The 23260-nt window shown below is 34.1% G+C and overlaps 1 protein-coding gene across 1 annotated transcript; it reads right to left on the bottom strand.

The window, feature by feature from the left end:
• Nucleotides 1-6489: 6489 nt before the first annotated feature.
• Nucleotides 6490-8861, bottom strand: LOC126668461 (uncharacterized). Its single transcript, XM_050361653.1, has 6 exons — nt 8768-8861; nt 8271-8725; nt 8040-8190; nt 7713-7970; nt 7272-7649; nt 6490-7175 (listed from the first exon to the last, which is right to left on the bottom strand). Exons 1-6 carry the CDS (start codon nt 8859-8861, stop codon nt 6490-6492), a joined length of 2022 nt encoding a protein of 673 aa, XP_050217610.1.
• Between the last annotated feature and the right edge of the window lie 14399 nt (nt 8862-23260).

Raw genomic sequence — 23260 nt, 5'->3', positions numbered from 1 at the left:
ATGAGTACGAAGCTTTGTCCGAAGAGAAATCATTTGTCGTTTCGGGATCCCAAAGATCATCATAACCGACAACGGAAAGCAATTCGACAACAAAAACTTCAGAGAATTCTGCACACAAAAAGGAATCGATCTAAGGTTCACATCAGTCACTCACCCACAGAGCAACGGGATGACCGAAGTAACCAACCGAACCATTGTCAATGGTCTAAAAAGGCGTTTAGACGAAGCAAAAGGTCGATGGTCCGATGAGCTACACAGTGTCTTATGGTCATACCGAACCACGCCAAAAGCGGGCACAGGAAGAACCCCATATAGCCTAACTTATGGATGCGAGGCAATGGTACCAGTAGAGATAGGCATGCCAACCATTAGAGTCCAATATTTCGACGAGCAACAAAACGAAGAAAGCACCAGACTCTGCCTCGACCTGCTAGAAGAACGAAGAGAGCAAGCCTTGCTACACATAGAAACATACAAGCAGAGGATGGCAACATATCACAACAAAAGGGTCAAACCCCTAACATTTGAAGTTGGAGATCTTGTGCTACGAAGAGCCGACATAGCAAAAGGCAAAGCAGGTGTATCTAAACTCGGGGCCAACTGGGAAGGACCCTACCAAGTAAAAAAAGTAGGAAAAGGAGGAGCCTATTACTTAACCTACATGTCAGGGCGAGACCTGCCAAGAACGTGGAATGCCAGAGTTCTTAAGCGATTTTACCAGTAGACAACATTCAGGTTATCGAGTCTGTCAGGGGGTTTTTCACTTGCATTTGGGTCAAAATTGGTTGTAGGCAAAAATGCAAGTTTTTCCCCTATCAATAAAAGAAAAAACAAAAGAAAACAAAAGAGTCAACACATAGCTCAACACAATTCGAAGCTATTGCTTAAAAAACCGAGTTAAGCCATAGCTTAACACAATTCGAAGCTATTGCTTAAAAAACCGAGTTAAGCCATAGCTTAACACAATTCGAAGCTATGGCTTAAAAAGCCGAGTTAAGCCATAGCTTAACACAATTCGAAGCTATCGCTTAAAAAACCGAGTTAAGCCATAGCTTAACACAATTCGAAGCTATCGCTTAAAAAACCGAGTTAAGCCATAGCTTAACACAATTCGAAACTATCGCTTAAAAAACCGAGTTAAGCCATAGCTTAACACAATTCGAAGCTATTGCTTAAAAAAAAACCGAGTTAAGCCATAGCTTAACACAATTCAAAGCTATCGCTTAAAAAACCGAGTTAAGCCATAGCTTAACACAGTTCGAAGCTATCGCTTAACCAAAACCGAGTTAAGCCATAGCTTAACAGAAATTGGAAGTTAGTGCTCAAAACCGAGCTAAGACATAACTTAAAGCAATCCCTGAAACCGAGTCAAATAGTTTCTCAACACAGCCCAATAAATCGTTCCAATCAAAGCAAAAACATAGTCCAGCAAACATTCCAAGCAAAACCGAGATATATATTAAAAAAAGAGAAGAAACATCACAATTCAGAAAAGATAAACCGATCTACTACTTTTCATAAAAAATTCTTTACAAAAACTAAAAATTCTAATCTATTACAACATTGCTAACATGCTCCGGAACCGACAAGCCAACCTCGGAGGAAGTCCCATCATTCTCGCTTAAACCGACCTCCTCATAATGACGGACTTCAAGTAGCACGGTCGGAGACGAGATAATAACAACGTCATTTTCCTTCGGAACGATAGCACCAGCCGACTCAGTCACAACAACACTAGATTTCTCGGTCACACCACCATCAGCATCCTGAGCTGACAAATCATTCTTAACAAGAGGGACATCATCTTCAAGCTCTCTTCTCAGTTCAGCAGCAAACTCTTCAGCACATTGCTCGGAATCAGTCGCCTCATTTGCCTTCGCAAGTTTTCGCTCGTCTTGAATCTTTTGATACATGCCTTCCATATCAAGATACAGACAGACAGGGTCAACATCAGCTCGGAGAAGCGGCCCGACACGCTCCTTTAAATCATCTTCCATAGCATCGGTCAAATGAGCAAACTCCCTCATCATGTCATCTCGCTGAGTTTCCACAATCTTGGTGGTATCATCAAGAATGTCATGCAATCGCATATAGCTTAGATGATGGCCATCAATAGTACTTTGCAGATCAGCTTTCTCCTTATCAAACTTCTCAGTCAGATGAGCTCGAAGTTCCTCTTTCTCTTTCTCAACAGCGCTCTTAGCAATTACAAGCCCGTCTCGCTCGGCCGTAAGGTCGGATACCTTCCGATTCAGCTCTTCAATCTTGGCATTAAATTTTTCAGTATTGCTAGCCAAAACCGATTCTACATTCGCCCTCTGCAGCTGCTCTTTCTCCATATCAGCAATAGCAGTAGTCAATTTTTCTCTATCATCTGAAGCTTGAGCAGCCAAATCTTCTTGAAATGACCGAGCTCCAATCAGGTGATTAATCAGCTAAAGAAAACCGACACAAATTTTTTCCGTCAGGTAAAACACAAAAAAGTAGTTTAGGGATAAGAAGAAATGAAAAAGAAAAAATGAATGCCTGAAAAGATAGGGATACACTACTATCAAGAAAATCCTTCTGAGGAGTAGCAGATAAGGCCTCTCGATCACGAGGAAGAGACACCGTTTTCCCCAGAAAAACCGAGGTAGTCAACGAATCAACAGTATCTTCCAAAGACTTGGACTTCAAATATCGAGCTAAAAACCGAGGTGACAACTTCAAAACATCAGGATCAGCATGATTAGCCTCCACATCACCTCCCTTAGCTCTCTTCTTCGGCGGAGACAGCACCTTATCCACCCCGGACACAACAGCGCTCAAAGCACACAAACCCACCACCACATCAGAATCACCCAGAATAACTGCAGCATCCTTCACTTCGGATACCGAACAGGGCTCTTTTCCCTTGTCCATATTCTTCCTCTTAACAGGCTTCAAGGGGGGAGGCACTGTCGACAATGGTTTAGCCGGCAAAGGTTTATCTAGTGTCAAATTTGGTCTATCCGGAACAGTTTGTTTACCAGCAGTTCTTACATCACCAGCATCGGAAGAATGCAGTTTCTTAGAAGAGGTGCCATCACCTTTTCGCCTCGCAGCACTAAACACACTCATATTGAACACTGAAAAAGAAAAAATACATATCGAAACAAAACATATCAGAAACAAAAAATACATAAATAAACACAAGATAAAAACAAAAATATATATATATAAACCGATAACAACCTTCCCGCTTCGGGTCAAACTTAACAAGGGGCAGTTTCGGAATAAGAGTATAGGTATTTACAGTACCAGTCGTCCTCAGAACGTCCTGGAGAAGTTTATGATTCTCATTCCCAGCCGCGTCTCGTCTTAAAAGAGTCACCGGAGGTGTACACAACCAATAACGAGGAAGGTCGGCAAAAGCGGTAGGATGATAAATCCGAAACCAATCCTCCCTAAACCTCTTAACCGAGGTACTCACCTTTTCTATAACATGCCTAGGCTCGGACTTTAGAATCTTAAAAGTAGAAAAATCATAAGCCCCACAAAAAATAAGCCCATAGATACTGGCAAAAAATTCTACCGAGAAGGGAATTCTACGTCGCCGACACAAACGACGAAGACAAAGAAAATGTCGGACACCATTCGGGTGAAACTGACTAAGAGGCATATTATAAAACTTCAAAAAAGCCACTAAGTCGTCTTGTAAGGGGATACGAACACCAGAATGAAGGTGTTCGACGCTCGCCACTCTGTAGTCCTGATCAACCGGAAGATTTATTGTCAGACCTGGGGGAGATAGCTGAAACCGGTAGCCCTCACGAAGGTTTATTTTGGAAACAAGGTAATCTAAATATCCCTGGTTTGGCTCTGCAAAGGCATTTTCCATCCTAACTCGGCGAGCCTCAGCCGTCTTACTGCTCCTAGGTCTCACTCGTCTCGGTTTAACGAACGAGGTGGCCTCTGAACAACCAACCTCGTCCACCTTATTCATTCGGAAAACGTCAATAGACCTCTCCTTGGCCGAGTCAGAAAGCTCGACCTCGGACTTATTTCATCCTGAAGTACATTTATCCGAATCACCCTCACCATCATCATATACATCTATAAAAACATTCTGGGAATCCTCCTCAGACGACATTATTAAACCAAGAAGAAAAAACAACTCTCACCAAAATCAAAAAGGCTAAATATACCAACCCTAAGGATAAACACTCAAGAACACGAAGAACAAACAAAAAAAAGATGAAGAAAAGCAACAAACAAAGATCAAACAAGGAAAAAGATGAACTTACTGATGAAATCTTCGAAAGTAGACTCCAACAAAGCGAAAGAAAGTGAAAGATAGGAAAAATACAAAACGAGAGCGAAGAAAGAAAAACAAAAATCAACAAAAAGGATTTTATAGATACCGAAGCGGGGCAACTGAAACGCCGCCTCAATAAATATGCTAGTGGATACCAGGTGTCAAAAGACAGCATTAATGGAAAACCACGTGTCAAAAAGCGTGTTAGGTAAGAAAGCTAGCCAAACGGCACGCAAAGGATAAGATAACAACCAACCAAAGCCAAAACCGAACATACAAGAAAATACTCGGACATAAATATCCGAACAAGTTGAGGGGGGACTTGTGATAACAACACAAATGAACAAACCCTAAACAGCACATGAACCGAGTAGAGCACACCAAGAAATCACCCCAACTAACCGACCAAAACACAAACAACACCATCTCATACCAAACAGGTAAAACGTATCACATCATCATCTTGGAAAAAGCCGAACAGAACACGCAACTAACAACATACGTAGAAGTAGTACCATCTCGGTCACACCGAGCACTATATATACCGTCTCGGTCACACTGAGTACCATACATGGAAATGCCATCTCGGTCTTACCGAACACCATAAAATACCATCTCGGTTTCACCCAAGCTCACCTTTGACTCAACACAACGACAAACTTGTCAGGACGTACCCTAACATTCCAGACAACGTTTGCACAGACAAAGAGAATGAAATCAGGTCTGTCGGTCCAGATAAAGAGGAACAAAATAGATAGTATAAAAAGACTAAGAAAAGGAAGGTAAAAGGTTAATTCTCTTTTTCTCTCAACTCTTAACTACCTTTCACTTCTTCTTCTTTCTCTCACAAAATAGTTACTGATTAGACCGTCGGAGTGGTTTGCCGGAATCCCCTTCCGACATCCTTCTCACGGGTGTGCTGTGCCTTTCAGGTATAGCTGTGAAGCTGTTGTCAGATCAGAACGTCGCCGCCGTTTCACAAGTTATCAGTAACCCAACAACTAAATCCATAGTCACATGTTCCCATTTCCATTTAGGAATAGAAAGTGGTTGTAGCGAACCCGCTGGATGCTGGTTCTCTGCTTTAACTTTCTGGCATGTTAAACATCTAGACACAAATTCTGCAATTTCTTTCTTCATTCCTGACCACCAGTAGTTTTCTTTCAAAGTATGATACATTTTTGTACTCCCCGGATGCATATCATAAGCTGAATTTTGTTCTTCCTCTATTATTTCTCTTTTCAATATATCATTATCAGGAACACATAATCTACCTTTGTACAGTAAAGTGTCATCATCAGAAACATTGAAGTCATTTTTATTATCCTGCTAGACTTCACCCCTGAATTTCACTAATTTTTCATCCTGATTCTGAGCATCCCTAATTCTTTCAATTAAAATAGGACGAACCTTCAAAGTAGCTAATAAAGCTCCATTTTCACTTTCACTTAATTCTACATTAAGTCTTCCTAGTTCAAGAAATAATGGAATCCTTACGGTGTTGATATAAAACAAATTACCTGAAGATTTTCTGCTAAGGGCATCAGCTGCTACAATAGCTTTTCCAGGGTGATACTCTATAGTAAGATCATAATCTTGTAGAAGTTATATCCATCTTCGTTGTCTCAAATTCAGTTCTTTTTGACTCAATATGTACTTCAAACTTTTATGATCAGTGTAGACAAGACATTTCTCACCATATAGATAATGTCTCCATATCTTCAAAGAAAATATCACTGCTGCAAGTTCTAGATCATGTGTAGGATAATTCAATTCATGTGGTCTTAATTGCCTTGAAGCATAAGCAATTACCTTTCTCTGTTGCATCAATACACAACCCAAACCATTCTTGGAAGCATCACTGTATACAACATACCCCAAATCTGTAACTGGAAGTGTCAAACTGAAGATGAATTTAAACAGTCCTTAAAAGCGTCAAAGCTATTTTGACATTGTGGACTCCACACAAATTTCACATCCTTCCGTAGTAACTTTGTTAATGGTGAGGGAATAATAGAAAAGTCTTTCACAAACCGTCTGTAATAACCAGCCAAACCTACAAAACTACGTACCTCATGTACATTACTCGAAGAATTCCAGTTAATTATAGCTTCCACCTTATTAGGATCAACATAAATTTCCTCTGCTTAGATGACATAGCCAAGATATACAACTTTCTCTAACCAGAACTCACACTTACTAAACTTAGCATACTATTGTTTTTCTCTAAAAGTCTGGAAAACAATTCTCAAGTGCTCTGCATGCTCCTCCTCAGATTTAGAATACACTAAGATATCATCGATGAATACAATCACAAAGCTATCTAAATAAGGCTTGAAAACTCTGTTCATCAAATCCATAAAAGCAGCTGGAGCATTAGTTAACCCGAATGGCATGACAAGGAATTCATAGTGACCATATCGAGTCCTAAATGCAGTCTTAGGAACATCCGGATTCTTAATCTTCAATTGACGATAACCAGATCTCAAGTCAATCTTGGAGAATACTTTAGCTCCTTGTAGTTTATCAAATAAGTCATCTATTCGAGGTAAAAGATACTTGTTGCAAATTGTAACCTTGTTCAGCTGTCTGTAATCAATACGCAATCTCATAGTTCCATCTTTCTTTTTCACAAATAATACTGGAGCTCCCCAAGGTGAAAAACTAGGTCTAATGTAACCTTTATCAAGCAATTCTTGCAATTGTACTTTTAGTTCTTTCAATTCAGCTGGTGCCATTCTATACGGAGCTTGAGAAATAGAGTTAGTTCCTGATTGCAAATCAACACTAAACTTAATTTCTCTATCTGGTGGTAAGCCTGGTAGATCGTCAGGAAATACATCAGCAAATTTATTCACAATAGGAATATTTTCAAGTTTTACCCCTTCTTTTTCTGTATCTATAACGTATGCCTAGTACGCTTCACAACCCTTCTTCAACATTCTTCTAGCAGTTAAAGATGATACCATTCCATATTGTTCTGAACTTTTCTCACCTTTGAATACAACTTCACCATGTTCTGGTAATTGAAATTGCACCCTCTTTCTATACCAGTCAAAAACTGCTTTGTATTTGGATAAAACATCTATACCAAGTATAACATCAAACATCTGGAGTGCCAAAGGTACTAAATCTACCTCAAACTTATGATCCCCAATCTGTATCTCACAATTTTTATAAACTTGCTGACAAACTACTGACTGACCCACTGGTAAATCTACATTTAAAGCATGATTCATCACACTCTTATCTCGAGGTATGCATGATATGAATGATAACACAATGAAAGAATGTGTTGCACCAGGGTCAATTAAAACATAAGCATCCCTACCAAAGATAGTTAACCTACTAGAAATGACATATGGAGAAGCTGCTGCCTATTGTTGAGTCAAAGAAAATACTCTAGGTTGTACAGCAGGTCTAGTATTCTGAGTACCTTGCATAGGCTGTGTTGAAGTTGAGGCTCCGCCTTCCTTATTCGTATTAAAGCCAGAACCTCGACCAAAACCTCTATCAAAGCATGATGTTCGACCACCTCTATTTGCAGTACCTTGGAAACCTCTGCCACGACCTAAGCTAAACTGTGCCACACTAGGAAAATCCCTCCTAATATGTCCCATGCCACCACATTCAAAGTAAGTTATAGATCTCTTCTTGCTAGCCACACTAACGACACTAGATGCTGGTTGTCTCGCTGAGAAATTGCTATTATATGAATATGACTGTCTCTATGAACCAGACCAAGACCAGGGTATTCTATTACCTCTAGATCCTCCAGTATCTGATTTTCTTTGTTGAAATGAGCTAGTTCCCTTGTTAAATCCACCTTGTTTTCCACTCCAAACAGAAGATTTTTGTTTACTCTCTTGTTCAAGCTCTTCTCTCAGCTTTTCTTTTTCTATCGCCTTCTCTACCTATCCTCTAAACTTTGTTCCCTCATACAATGATAGTTCATTCTTCAAAACATTTTGCAGCCCCTCTTTGAATCTGTAACATTTTTAAGCTTCTGTAGGAAAGATTTCTGAAGCAAACTTGTAATAAACTCATTCTGCCTTTCTGCATTGTATGCTTCAGTTAAATACTCCCTGCGGAACTCGGTCTTGAATATCTCCCAGGTCAACTGATCTCCTAATAGCAATCTGATCCTAGAAAACCATGCATCTGCTGTATCATGTAGCAAGCCATAGACATTGTTGACCTTTTGCACATCTGTCACCTCGAATGTGTTAAATGACTTATCTGTAGCTCTAAGCCATCTATCTGCTTCTTTGGAATCAATGGAGCCATGAAAATCAAATGCTCCACACTTCTTAGCATGTTCTGTGATATCCTTAGGTTTTCTTCTTATGTCTTGAGCTTGTAGAGTAGCAATGATAGTTTGTGCTAAGATAGCAGGATCTAGCTGTAGGATAGGTACAATTGGGGGCGGAGGATGTACGGGTTGATTATCTACATGAGCCCTAGCCTCAGACTCTTATTCATGATCAGTACTATCCCTAGACTCTGCCTCATCCTCTACATTCCAACCCTGTTGGCCAACAATCTCATGTTGAGAAACCCTATCTCCATGACCTTGAGCTTCCATGGTCCTATAATCAAAATTAAATAAAATAAAATATAAAAAACCAAAATTGAAGAGTCTACAGGACCATCAAACCAAAGCTCTGATACCAAAATTGTCATACCTCGCCTTACTTAACACGAGATTGACGGTTATTTAAAGTATCTTTATCTCCAAATCGACATTTTTAAAATGTTTTCTATAAATAATTAAGCACAAATATATGAATAACCTTTATTCAACATTATATTTAAACTATTATATAAAAACTAAGTATTGTTACAAACTTTTATACATATGATTCAAAATATATATATTTAGGTACAAATAAGTTTATTCTAAACAAAAATATCAAGGCATCTCAAAGCTCGGAGATGTGGTCAACCTCTATGTCTCAAGCCCAAACTCTAACCCCAACTCCCTCTCTAGTGAACTGTAATGCAGATTGCCTTGCTAACTGAAAAGATTTTAAAACAACTAAAATGAGAAAAAGCTCAGTGAATAAACATAACAAGCATATAACGTTTATATACTTAAAGTAAGTATATCATATAATAACGTATACTAGAACAGCGATATAATAACGAATATCAAAACAATTTCACTTTAAATATAAAACATAGTTTGTATCAATCATCAACTATAACAATGATATATTACCCTGAAATAATAATATCAACCATAGACATGTAATCAGGAACACAACACTGATCTACAGTCTAACCAACATATCTAGGCACACTTAATGGCTAACCCTTACGGCACAGCCCTGCCCCCTTCCCTGACCATCAATCAAGTGCCCTGTGTCAAATGCGCATAGACACTCATACTATGTCACATGTGCATATCACTAACTCAGCACATAACCAGGTGCATATCACAAATCAGCACCTCTCAAATATGTACCATTACAGAGTAGGCATATCATATATAAAAAAATCTCAAATCATTTCATCAAAACGCAATACAATTCAATAGTAAAACCATTTCAAATTCTCATTCAAAACTTAACCAAATCAAACGAATATTGAATTTCCGAAAGGCATTATATATTCATAAACAAATACTCATTATATCAAAGATTTACTAAAATCAAACACTTATATAGATTCAATTCAAAACTTCTTTCATTTTATACAACATTTTCCAAAGGTAGTATTTGAAATATTTAAACAAGACATTTCATCGAACACCTTTTGTGCATTCCAAAACAACCATATATAACCATTTAAAACACAATAAACCTTGATATTTTGAATATCAAAATAACATATTGATTTCAGTAGCAAGGGCTAGTACATCTACTCACCACACAACAACTGAAACTAGTCCAAAATCATGTCACAAGTTGCCTTACTTTCTACTTGCACCGTCGTTGCCAAAACGAGCACCTAAATGAGTAATGTAAATCACAAACCACCATCACAATCACATATACATACTTATACAGATATCTAGTACTCATTTGACCTAAATTCAGATCCTACCAATGTATTTCTATATGGTTTATGCATGATTATAAACATGGCAACAAATCTGTCTTAGTAGCAGAACATTAGACCTCTAATCAAATATGTCATGTTCCCAGTGCAGAAATAAACTTAACAAACCCTTCAGTGAACATTTAGACCTTTGAGTCTAGAATCCAAATCAAACATAATTTCATCATTTAAATATCTAAGCAATGAGTTATACTAGTTTTAGTGAGGTGAGGTCAAACTGTTTTTACAGTTGAAGCAATAAAATGTAATGGTCATTTCAGGTATTAATAAGACCGAACTAGATTAACCTCCAAGAATAAACGTTGTAGGAGACACTCTAAAGTTTCTATGACATCAAGAATTACTTGATTTGGAGTTATAAAACTCGATTTATGTTCAGAATACGAAAGATTAAATTGCTGCAACAAAACAGAACATGGCACAAAGTGCTAAACTTCAACACAAAGACATAAATGGCTATAGAAACTTACCAATTCGAGTTTCTATAGCCTTAGAACATGAAAAATCAAGGTTTAAATTCTGAAATTGAGTTAGGGATTAAAGGATTTCGTTTTGATCTCTTATGTTTTAGGTTTGATAATAATGAACATTAAAGAGGTGTGTTTTTACTTATACCTAAAAGCTTAATATATTTAAAACAAAAAGAAATTTTTCATAATTTATCTCTTCATTCATCAAAAGGTCTCTTTAAGTCCTTCAATAATATCATAAGCTCAAGTTAAACCTCAAAGTTCCAATACATTTCAACTATCGAAATCAACTTATGTTACCGACGAGCTTTTATTTCAATTGAGTTCTATCAATTCTAAAACTATTCAATTAACATCCTAAATACACTCTATCATTTTAATGAATGATAATGTATGTTTAGTGAATGACTAATGAATGCATAGTTTAAGGCTAGAGTACGGGTGTGACACTCAATGACGGTTAACATTTATGTACAAGAAGTACAGAACTGGAATGATAGTCCCACGCGCCGACAAGCATCGTGAAGATGAATACGATGTATTTATTAAGGATCAAGATAAAATTATCGAAAGATTAAAGTATGAGGACACATTTTTATAAGAGGAGGAAGAATGTAATACCCCGAATATATAAAATAAATTATATCGTGCCACGTGTTATGATTTTCAATAAAAGTGGATTTAATATAATAATGTAGGAAATTTGGAATAATTTCCATTAAACAAAATTGTTGGAATTAAGAGATAATCGAGAGAAATTAATATAAAATAAAATATAAATCCCGAATTGATAATTATTTCGCCAAAGTCCGCGAAATATCTTGTAGTATATATGGTAGAAGTTTCGAGCCAATCGGAGACTGTTTAAAATTTGGACGCGGATAAGTTTTGGATTAAATTGCAACTTTTGAAAAGTTCAAGGACCAAAGTGTAAATTATCCAATAAATCCTCGAGAATAGAAATTAGAAGATTATTGACGGAAAATAATAATTTTGGGTTAGTATTATTTATTTGAATATAAATAATACGTATGTAATTGAGTTAAAGTGGATAATTAACCGTTTGGTAAAATAGAAAAATTAAAAGATAAATGGTTTAAACAAAAGAAATGAAGGATTAAAATGTTATATATATATATATATATATATATATATATATATATATATATATATATATATATAATTCCTTAAGAATAAGGAAAGGATAATAGGATCCAAATGATGAACGAAGAGAAGGAAACGGCAATCACTTCGATCCGCCGCCGTTTCGCCGTTTCTCGACGGAATTGAGCGATTCTTACGCCGTTGGAACAAGGATTCAATTCTTTAGCAACTTCATGCTTCAAATCTATGTAATATTGCTGTTTTGTTTTCCTGATATTGAAGGTGTTTTTGACGTTTTTGATGATTATTGAGTTGAATTTTGTGATGTATTGATGTAGAAGCATGTCGGGATGAGTTTGGGGTGTTGGAAGCAAGTCGAGATGATGTTTGGGGCTGTTGAAAAGTGTCAGAGACATAATCTCGCGACGCGAGCGAACTTGCAATCGGCATAATTTCTTCGTTCCGACTTGGAATTGAGTATTCTCGTTGCGTTGGAAAGAAGAGAAAATTTTCTATCCTCCTAGGGCATTAATTCATGGTAAAAATAAATTCATGGAGACTGTAAATAAGGTTTTATTTGCTGCGTAGGTTTTGAATCGAGCGGTTTTATCGAGTTAGCATATTTGTTTCGAGTTAAGCTCGGATTATATATTTTTGATGTTTCTATGAGTTAGGGTGTTGATGGGAATGTGAAAGTAGATCGATATGGAGTCGGAAACACGTCGAGATCATGTTTAGTGCCGAAATTCACGTCCTCACGACGTGAGGGAGTACCTCACGATGTGAGGGGACCCTCACGACATAAGGAAGACTTGGCACGACGTGCCAAGCCGGTTTTGTCACGGGAAACGTTACCCCGAGACCCGGATGATGTATTTTAACTCGACTCTGATGTACGGACTTTGAAAACATGAAATTTGGATATAGAACATGACGTGTACGACTAGGGTCTGATATGTATAAAACCTATTGTTGGAAATTGATAAAAGAAGTATATCAAGTATCTCGACTAAGTATAAGAACACGATCAAGAGGTTATCGAAGTTAAGAATCGTATTTGGAATAAGATCGTGTTAACCTAAGTTTATAACTTAGGGTTTTAGTACTAAGTTTACGTTAATGAATTAAACTTACGTGCAACTTGAATAGGTGACTGACGTACCGACGAGCTACTAGACCAACGATTTGGAGTAGCTAATGGATTAAACGACGCATGGAAATTACGTTCGTGGAATTGTGATAATGCAGTTTTGGATAGCGGTTTCTGTGAGTTACTTCTTACTTTCACGTATTAGTTATAAAAGTTATCTTCATATAGTACTAAAGTTAGTATCAAATACATGGCATTTATATTGTTTTATTGATTGTTTTGAATATATGAATCTGGTGTACGATCCGAAGGAACCAATTACCTATTGGGTTTCAATAGGCTGTGTGATCACCAGTACCTGAGTCATTCTAGTGTGTCTAGATTGTTGTCGATAATATGAAAAAGATATGTGATATGTGATAAATATGGAAGTTGGAATGAGAATGTGGATACAAGAGTGAACTCGGTTGAGGTAACCTGAGCCCCGTATCTAGTGGGTTGAACTCGGTTGAGCTATCTCGAGGCCCACAACTTAGGATTAAGAGGTGGTCGAGGCTAACGCGGTTGAGTTATCCCGGGGCCGGACCATTGGATATGAAATGATTTGATATGAAAATGATATGAGTACAAAAAGTTAGAAGTTCAAGTTCAGGGTTTCAATCGGATATATCGCTTAAAACATTATATTACTTTCTTATACAATGGTTTGATTTATATATGTTTTGAACATGCGATGTCGTACTTTTACAGTACCGCTGGTAACATGCAAACTCACTCAGTATTTTCTCAAATACGGACCCCTCACTTTTGATGTCTTTCAGGTGACTGGAGTCGGATCAGACAGACTATTATCTTTGTACCAGAAATCGACTGGCTTGCACAAAGTACCTATTCATATAGAGCTCCAGTAGTCCATATGTGTCAGTATATGAGTAGAGCTTTGATCTACAAGTTATATTTATTTATAAAGCTGCGTTTTTATCTATTTGATTTCTACACGAATTGCCATGAATGGAATTGATCGTACTTGTGACTAGAAACAGGGCAGTGCTGGATTTGGGATATCATTTTGTAACACCGTGGTTTCTATGAATCGTTTGCAAACGTTTCAAGAAAGAAATATGATATTTTAATATCTATAATTATATTATCTATAGTGCTTTTCTGAAAACATTTTTTATATTGTATTTGCGAAAAATTCATAGTAATTATAGGCTTGCTACGGGTTTTGGAGCTACCACTCCCATTCCCTAGCGCCAGTCGCGGCTCAATAATTTGGGTCTTGACAGTTTCGTAACGTTTGTCTTAAATCACTAAAAAGGTGAAACATTTGGATTTGATTCGTAACGTTTTCAATGTTTGGCTTAAATCGCTAAAAAGGTGAAACGTTACGATTTGTTTCTTAACGTTTTAAATATTTGGATTTGTTTCGTAACGTTTTAAACGTTTGGCTTAAATCACTAAAAGGTGGAACGTTAGTATTTGTTTTGTAACCTTTTAAACGTTTGGATTAGTTTCGTAACGTTTTAAACGTTTGGCTTAAAAGGCAAAAAAGGTGAAAAGTTTGGATTTGTTTCATAATGTTCTAAACGTTTGGCTTAAATCTCTAAAAAAGTGAAACATCTTGGATCTTTTTCGTAATATTTTTAACGTCTGGCTTGGTTTAATAACGTTTTAAACGTTCGAATTTGTTTCTTAACGTTTTAAACTTTTGGATTTGTTTCGTAGCGTTTTAAATGTTTGGATTTTTTTCGTAACGTATTGCACGTTTGGCTTAAATCGCTAAAAAGGTGAAACTTTGGATTTGTTTCGTAACGTTTTAAACGTTTGGATTTGTTTCGTAACGTTTTAAACGTTTGGCTTAAATCGCTAAAAAGGTGAAACATTAGGATTTGTTTCGTAATGTTTTAAACGTTTCAATTTGTTTCATAACGTTTTAAACGTTTTGCTTAAATCGCTAACAAAGGTGAAACGTTTGGATTAGTTTCGTAACGTTTTAAACGTTTGGATTAGTTTCGTAACGTTTTAAACGTTTGGATTAGTTTCGTAACGTTTTAAACGTTTGGATTAGTTTCGTAACATTTTAAACGTTTGGATTAGTTTCGTAACGTTTTAAAGGTTTGGTTTAAATCGCTAAAAAGGTAAAACGATAGGATTTGTTTCATAACGTTTTAAATGTTTGGGTTAAATTGCTAAGAAGGTGAAACTTTTGGATTTGTTTCGTAATGTTTTAAACGTCTTGATTTGATTCCTAACGTTTTAAACGTTTGGCTTAAATCGTTAAAAAGGTGAAACGTTAGGATTTATTTCCTAATGTTTTAAAAGTTTGGTTTAGTTTCGTAATTTTTCAAACGTTTGGCTTCAATCGCTAAAAAGGTGAAACATTGGGATTTGATTCTTAACGTTTTAAATGTTTTTCTTAAATCGCTAAAAAGGTGGAACGTTAGGATTTGTTTTGTAGCATTTTAAACGTTTGGATTTATTTCGTAACGTTCTAAATGTTCGACTTAAATCGCTATAAAGGTGAAACGTTAGGATTTGTTTCGTAACCTTTTAATTGTTTAGTTTAAATCGCTAAAAAGGTGAGACGTTTGGACTTGTTTTGTAATGTTTTAAACGTTTATATTAGTTTCGTAATGTTTTAAACGTTTGGCATAAATAGCGAAAAAGGTGAAATGTTTGGATTTGTTTCATACTGTTTTAAACTTTTGACTTAAATCGCTAAAAAGGTGACACATGTGGATTTCATTCGTAACGTTTTAAAATTTTGGATTGATTTAGTAATATATTAAACGTTTGGATTTGTATCATAACGTTTGAAATGTTTAGATTTGTTTCATAACGTTTTAAACGTTTGCACTTGTTTGTAACGTTTGAAACGTTTGGCTTAAATCGCTAAAAAGGTGAAACATTTGGAATAGTTTCGTAACGTTATAAACGTGTAGCTTAAATCGCTAAAAAGGCAAAACGTTAGGATTTGTTTCGTAACATTTTAAACATTTGGATTAGTTTCATAACGTTTTAAACGTTAGGCTTAAATCTCTCAAAATGTTAAACGTTTGAATTTGTTGCGTAACGTTTTAATTGATTGGTATTTGTTGCGTAACGTTTTAAATGTTTGGTTTTGTTTCGTACTTTTTTAAATATTTGGATAAAATCGCTAAAGAGGTGAATTGTACGGATTTGTTTCATAACGTTTCAAAAATTTGGATTTTTTTCGTAACATTTTAAACGTTTGGCTTAAATTGCTAAAATGGTGAAAAGTTTGGATTTGTTTCGTAACATTTGAAATGTTTAGCTTAAATTGATAAAAAGGTTAAATGTTTGGATTTTATTTCATATTGTTTTAAACGTTTGGATTAGTTTCGTAACGTCTTAAACGTTTGGCTTAAATCGCTAAAAAGGTGAAACGTTAGGATTTGTTTCGTAACGTTTTAAACGTTTGGATTTGTTTCGTAACGTTTTAAACGTTTGGCTTAAATCGCTAAAAAGGGGAAACGTTTTGATTTGTATCGTAACGTTTTAAACGTTTGGATTTGTTTCGTAACGTTTGAAACGTTTGTCTTAAATTGCTAAAAAGGAGGAACATTCAGATTTCTTTCATAACCTTTTAAACGTTTGGCTTAAATCGCTAAAATGGTGAAATTTTAGGATTTTTTTTGTAACGTTTCAAACGTTTGGATTAGTTTAGTAACATTTTAAACGTTTGGCTTTAATAGTTAAAGAGGTGAAAAGTTTGGATTTATTTCGTAACGTTTTATTTGTTTGGCTTAAATCTCTAAAAAGGTGAAACATTTGGATTTGTTTCGTAACGTTTTAATCGTTTGGATTTGTTTCGTAACGTTTTAAAATTTTGGATTTTATTTCGTAACGTTTTACACCTTTCGCTTAAATCGTTAAAAAGGTGAAAAGTTTGGATTTTTTTCGTAACGTTTAAACGTTTAGATTTGTTTCGTAACATTTTAAACGTTTGGATTAGTTTCGTAACGTTTAAAATGTTTGGCTCAAATAGCTAAAAAGGGAAAACCTTTGGATTTGTTTCGTAACATTTTAAACGTTTGCATTTGTTTCGTAACGTTTTAAATGTCTGTATTATTTTTTGTAACGTATTACATGTTTGGCTTAAATTACTAAAAAGATGAAACGTTTAGATTTGTTTTGTAACATTTTAAATATATGAATTTGTTTCGTGCCGTTTTAAACTTTGAGCTTAAATCGCTAAAAAGGTGACACATTTAGATTTCATTCGTAATGTTTTAAACTTTTGGATTTATTTAGTAATATTTTAAACGTTTGGATTTGTATCATAACCTTTTAAATGATTGGATTTGTTTCAAAACGTATTAAACATTTGTATTTGTTTCGTAACGTTTTAAACATTTGGCTTAAATCGATAAAAAGGTTAAAAATTTGGAATAATTTCTTAACGTTTTAAACAGTTGGCTTAAATCGCTAAAAAGGCAAAATATTAGGATTTGTTTCGTAACATTTTATACATTTATATTAGTTTTGTAACGTTTTAAACATTAGGCTTAAATCTCTAAAAAGGTTAAACGTTTGGATTTGTTTCATAACATTTTAAACGTTTGGATTTGTTTCGTTACATTTGAAACGTTTGGCTTAAATCGCTAAAAAGGTGAAATGTTTGGATTTGTTTCGTAATGTTTTAAACGTTTGGGTTAGTTTTGTAATGTTTTAAACGTTTGGCTTAAATTACTAAAAAGGTAAAATATTAGGATTTGTTTCGTAATGTTTTAATAGTTTGTATTAGTTTCGTAACGATTTAAAAATTTGGCTTAAGTCGCTAAAAAGGTGAAACGTTTTGATTTGTTTCGTAACGTTTTAAACGTCTGGATTTGTTTCGTAGCGTTTGAAAAGTTTGTCTTGAATATCTAAAAAGGTGGAACATTAGGATTTCTTTCGTAACGTTTTAAACGTTTGGCTTAAATCGCTAAAAAGGTGAAACGCTAGGATTTTTTTTGTAACGTTTCAAACGTTTGGATTAGTTTCGTAACGTTTTAAACGTTTGGCTTAAATAGTTAAAAAGGTGAAATTTTTGATTTGTTTCATAATGTTTTATTCCTTCAGCTTAAATCTTTAATAAGGTAAAACATTTGGATTTGTTTCGAAACATTTTAAACGTTTGTATTTGTTTCGTAACATTTTAAAATTTTGGATTTTTTCGTAACGTTTTACACGTTTCACTTAAATCGCTAAAAAGGTCAAACGTTGGGATTTGTTTCGTAATGTTTTAAACGTTTGGATTTGTTTCGAATCATTTTAAATGTTAGGATTAGTCTCGTAACATTTTAAACATTTGAATTTTTTTTTTCGTAAAGTATTACACGTTTGACTAAATTCGCTATATCGGTGAAACGTTTCGATTTGTTTCGTAACGTTATAAACGTTTGGATTTTTTTTCCGTAATGTATTACACGTTTGGCTTAAATCGCTAAAAAGGTGAAACGTATGAATTTGTTTCGTAACGTTTTAAACGTTTAGCTTAGTTTCGTAACGTTTTAAACGTTTGGATTTGTTCTGTAACGTTTTAAACTTTTGGCTTAATTCGCTAAACAGGATTTGTTTCGTAATTTTTTAAACGTTTGGATTTGTTATATAATGTTTTAAACGCTTGGCTTAAATCGCTAAAAAAAGGTAAACGTTTGGATTAGATTCGTAAAGTTTTAAACGTTTGGATTAGTTTCATAACGTTTTAAAGGATGGGCTTTAATCGCTAAAAAAGTGAAACTTTAGGATTTGTTTCGTAACGTTTTTAACGTTTGGATTAGTTTCGTAACGCTCTAAACGTTTGGTTTAAATCGCTAAAAAGGTGATATATTTGGATTTGTTTCGTAACCTTTTAAACGTTTGAATTTGTTTCGTAAACTTTTAAACGCTTGGATTTGTTTCGTAATGTTTTAAACGTTTGTCTTCAATCGCTAAAAAGGTGAAACATTAGGATTTGTTTCGTAACGTTTTAAACGTTTGGCTTAAATCGCAAAAAAGGTGACACGTTTGGATTTGTTTTGTATTGTTTTAAATGTCTGGATTTGTTTCATAACGTTTTAAACGTTTCGCTTAAATTGCTAAAAAGGTGAAACGTTAGGATTTATTTTGTAACGTTTTAAATGTTTGGTTTAGTTTCGTAATGTTTTAAAAGTTTGGCTTAAATCGCTAAAAAGGTGAAACATTTGGATTTGATTCTTAACGTTTTAATCGTTTGGCTTAAATCACTAAAAAGGTGGAACGTTTGGATTTGTTTCTTAATATTTTAAACGTTGTATTTGTTTCGTAACGCTTTAAACGTTTGACTTAAACCGCTAAAAAGGTGAAACGTTAGGATTTGTTTCGTAACCTTTTAATCGTTTAGCTTAAATTGCTAAAAAGGTGAAACTTTAGGACTAGTTTTGTAATGGTTTAAATGGTTGTATTAGTTTTGTAACGTTTTAAACATTTGGCTTAAATAGCGAAAAAGGGGAAAAGTTTGGATTTGTTTCGTACCGTTTTAAACTTTTGGCTTAAATCTCTAAAAAGGTGACACGTTTGGATTTCATTCGTAACGTTTTAAACAATTGGATTTGTTTAGTAACATTTTAAGCGTTTGGATTTGTATTTTAATGTTTTAAACGTTTGGATTTGTTTCATAATGTTTTAAACGTTTGTATTTGTTTCGTAACATTTTAAACGTTTGGATTTGTTTCTTAATGTTTTAAACGTTTGGATTAGTTTCGTAACGTTTTAAACGTTTGACTTAATTCGCTAAAAAGGCGAAACATTAAGATTCGTTTCGTAACATTTTATACATGTGGATTAGTTTCATAACGTTTTAAACGTTTGGCTTAAATCTCTAAAAAGGTGAAATGTTTGAATTTGTTACGTAACATTTTAAACGTTTGATTTGTTTCGTAATTTTTTAAACGTTTGGCTTAAATCGCTAAAAAGGTGAAACGCATGGATTTGTTTCGTAACCTTTTAAAGGTTTGGATTTGTTTCATTACATTTTAAACGTTTGGCTTAAATAGCTAAAAAGGTGAAACGTTTGTATTTGTTCCGTAACGTTTTAAATGCTTTGCGTAAATTGTTAGAAAGGTGAAACATTTTGATTTTTTTCGTAACGTTTTAAACGTTTGGATTAGTTTCGTGACGTTTTAAACGTTTGGATTAATTTCGTAACGTTTTAAACGTTTGGCTTCAATCGCTAAAATGATGAAATTTTGGGATTTGTTTCATAACATTTTAAACATTTGGATTTGTTTCGTAACGTTTTAAACGTTTGGCTTAAATAGCTAAAACGGTGAAACATTTTGATTTGTTTCGTAACGTTTTAAACGTTTGTATTTTTTCATAACGTTAGACACGTTTGTCTTAAATCGCTAAAAAGGTGGAACATAATGATATTTTTCGCAACGTTTTAAACGTTTGGCTTAAATTCCTAAAAAGGTGAAACGTTAGGATATGTTTTGTAACGTTTCAAACGTTTGGATTAGTTTCATAAAATTTTAAACGTTTGGCTTAAATAGTTAAAAAGGTGAAAATTTTGGATTTGTTTCGTAACGTTTTATTAGTTTGGCTTAAATATGTAAAACGGTGAAACACTTGGATTTTTTTCGTAACGTTTTAAATGTTTGGATTTGTTTCGATATGTTTTAAAATTTTGGATTTTTTTTTTCGTAAAGTTTTAAACGTTTGGAGTTCGTAACATTTCAAACGTTTGGATTAGTTTCGTAACGTTTTAAACGTTTGGCTTAAATCGCTAAAAAGGTGAAACGTTAGCATTTGTTTCGTAATGTTTTAAATGTTTGGATTTGTTTCATAACGATTTGAACGTTTCGCTTAAATCGCTAAAAAAGGTGAAACGTTTGGATTGGTTTCGTAACGTTTTAAACGTTTGGATTAGTTTCGTAACGTTTTAAATTTTTGGCTTAAATCACTAAAAAGGTGAAACGTTTAGATTTGTTTCGTAACGTTTCAAACGTTTGGATTTGTTTCATAACGTTTTAAATTTTTGGTTTAAATCACTAAAAAGGTGAAACGTTTAGATTTGTTTCGTAACGTTTCAAACATTTGGATTTGTTTCATAACGTTTTAAACTTTTGGATTTTTTTGTAACGTATTACACGTTTGGCTTAAATCGCTAAAAAGGTGAAACGTTTGGATTTGTTTCGTATCGTTTTAAACGTTTGAATTTGTTTCGTAACGTTTTAAACATTTGGCTTAAATCGCTAAAAATGTGAAATGTTAGGATTTGTTTCGTAATGTTTTAAGGGTTTGGATTAGTTTCATAACGTTTTAAACGTTTTGCTTATATCGCTAAAAAGGTGAAACGTTTGGATTTGTTTCGTAACGTTTTAATCGTTTGGATTACTTTCATAACGTTTTAAACGTTTGGTTTAAATCGCTATAAAGGTGAAACGTTTTAAACATTTGGCTTAAATCGCTAAAAATGGGAAATGTTAGGATTTGTTTCGTAATGTTTTAAGGGTTTGGATTAGTTTCATAACGTTTTAAACGTTTTGCTTATATCGCTAAAAAGGTGAAACGTTTGGATTTGTTTCGTAACGTTTTAATCGTTTGGATTACTTTCATAACGTTTTAAACGTTTGGTTTAAATCACTATAAAGGTGAAACGTTTTAAACATTTGGCTTAAATCGCTAAAAATGTGAAATGTTAGGATTTGTTTCGTAATGTTTTAAGGGTTTGGATTAGTTTCATAACGTTTTAAACGTTTTGCTTATATCGCTAAAAAGGTGAAACGTTTGAATTTGTTTCGTAACGTTTTAATCGTTTGGATTACTTTCATAACGTTTTAAACGTTTGGTTTAAATCGCTATAAAGGTGAAACGTTAGGATTTGTTTCGTAACATTTTTTACGTTTGGATTAGTTTCGTAATGTTATTAATGTTTTGCTTTAATCGCTAAATAGGTGAAACGTTTGAATTTGTTTCGTGACGTTTTAAACGTTTGTCTTCAACCGCTAAAAAGGTGGAACATTAGGATTTGTTTCGTAAAGTTTTAAACGTTTTGCTTAAATCGCTTAATAGGTGAAACATTTGGATTTGTTTCGTAATGTTTTAAACGTCTGTATTTCTTTCGTAATGTTTTAAATCTTTGGCTTAAAACGATAAAAAGGTGAAACGTTAGGATTTATTTCGTAACGTTTTAAATGTTTGGTTTAGTTTCGTAACGTTTTATACGTTTGACTTAAATTGCTAAAAAGGTGAAACATTTGGATTTGATTCTTAACGTTTAAAACGTTTGGTTTAAATCGCTAAAAAGGTGAAACGTTAGGATTTTTTTCTTAACGATTTAAACGTTTGGATTTGTTTCGTATCCTTTTAAACCTTTGGCTTAAATTTCTGAAAAAGGGAAACGTTAGGATTTGTTACGTAACCTTTTAAACGTTTGGCTTAAATCGTTAAAAAGTTGAAACGTTAGGACTTGTTTTGTAATGTTTTAAACGTTAGTATTAGTTTCGTAACATTTTAGGCATTTGGCTTAAATAGCGAAAAGGTGAAAAGTTTGAATTTGTTTCGTACCGTTTTAAACTCTTGGCTTATATCGCCAAAAAGGTGAAACGTTTGGATTTCATTCGTAACGTTTTAAAATTTTGGATTTGTTTAGTAATAGTTTAAACGTTTGGATTTGTATCATAACGTTTTAAACGTTTGGATTTGTTTCGTTACGTCGGAAACGTTTGTATTTGTTTCGTAACTGTTTAAACGTTTAACTTAAACCGCTAAAAAGGTGAAACATTTGAATTTGTTTCGTAACGTTTTAAACGTTTGGATTAGTTTTGTTACGTTATGAACGTTTGACGTAAATCGTGAAAAAGGCGAAACGTTTGGATTTGTTTCATAACGTTTTAAACGTTTGAATTAGTTTCGTAACGTTTTAAACGTTTTGCTTAAATCGCTAAAAAGGTGAAACGTTTGGATTTATTTCTAAACGTTTAAACATTTGGATTTAATTCTTAATTTTTTAACCATTTGAATTTATAATATCCCATATTTTTTTAGGCTTATTCTTTCCGTCGAGCTTTCGATAAAATTTTATATTTAAATTAATTTTCATTCTGATAGATTTTTTTTTAAGGAAGATAAAAACTTTAACTCTTAATATTAAACTTTTGCATGCATAAGCATAATCTAAACTTGCGACGAATACTTAAATTAAAAGAGCGTCTTATCAATTTATATTACGCTATAGTTAAATAGTGTTATATTTTTAATGTACTTATATAAAGTATAATTATTAAA

The sequence above is a fragment of the Mercurialis annua genome, linkage group LG2, assembly GCF_937616625.2.
Source record: "Mercurialis annua linkage group LG2, ddMerAnnu1.2, whole genome shotgun sequence".
Classification (NCBI taxonomy): Eukaryota; Viridiplantae; Streptophyta; class Magnoliopsida; order Malpighiales; family Euphorbiaceae; genus Mercurialis; species Mercurialis annua.
The sequence above is the reverse complement of the archived record's forward strand: the minus strand, read 5'-3'. Positions and strand labels throughout refer to the sequence as shown.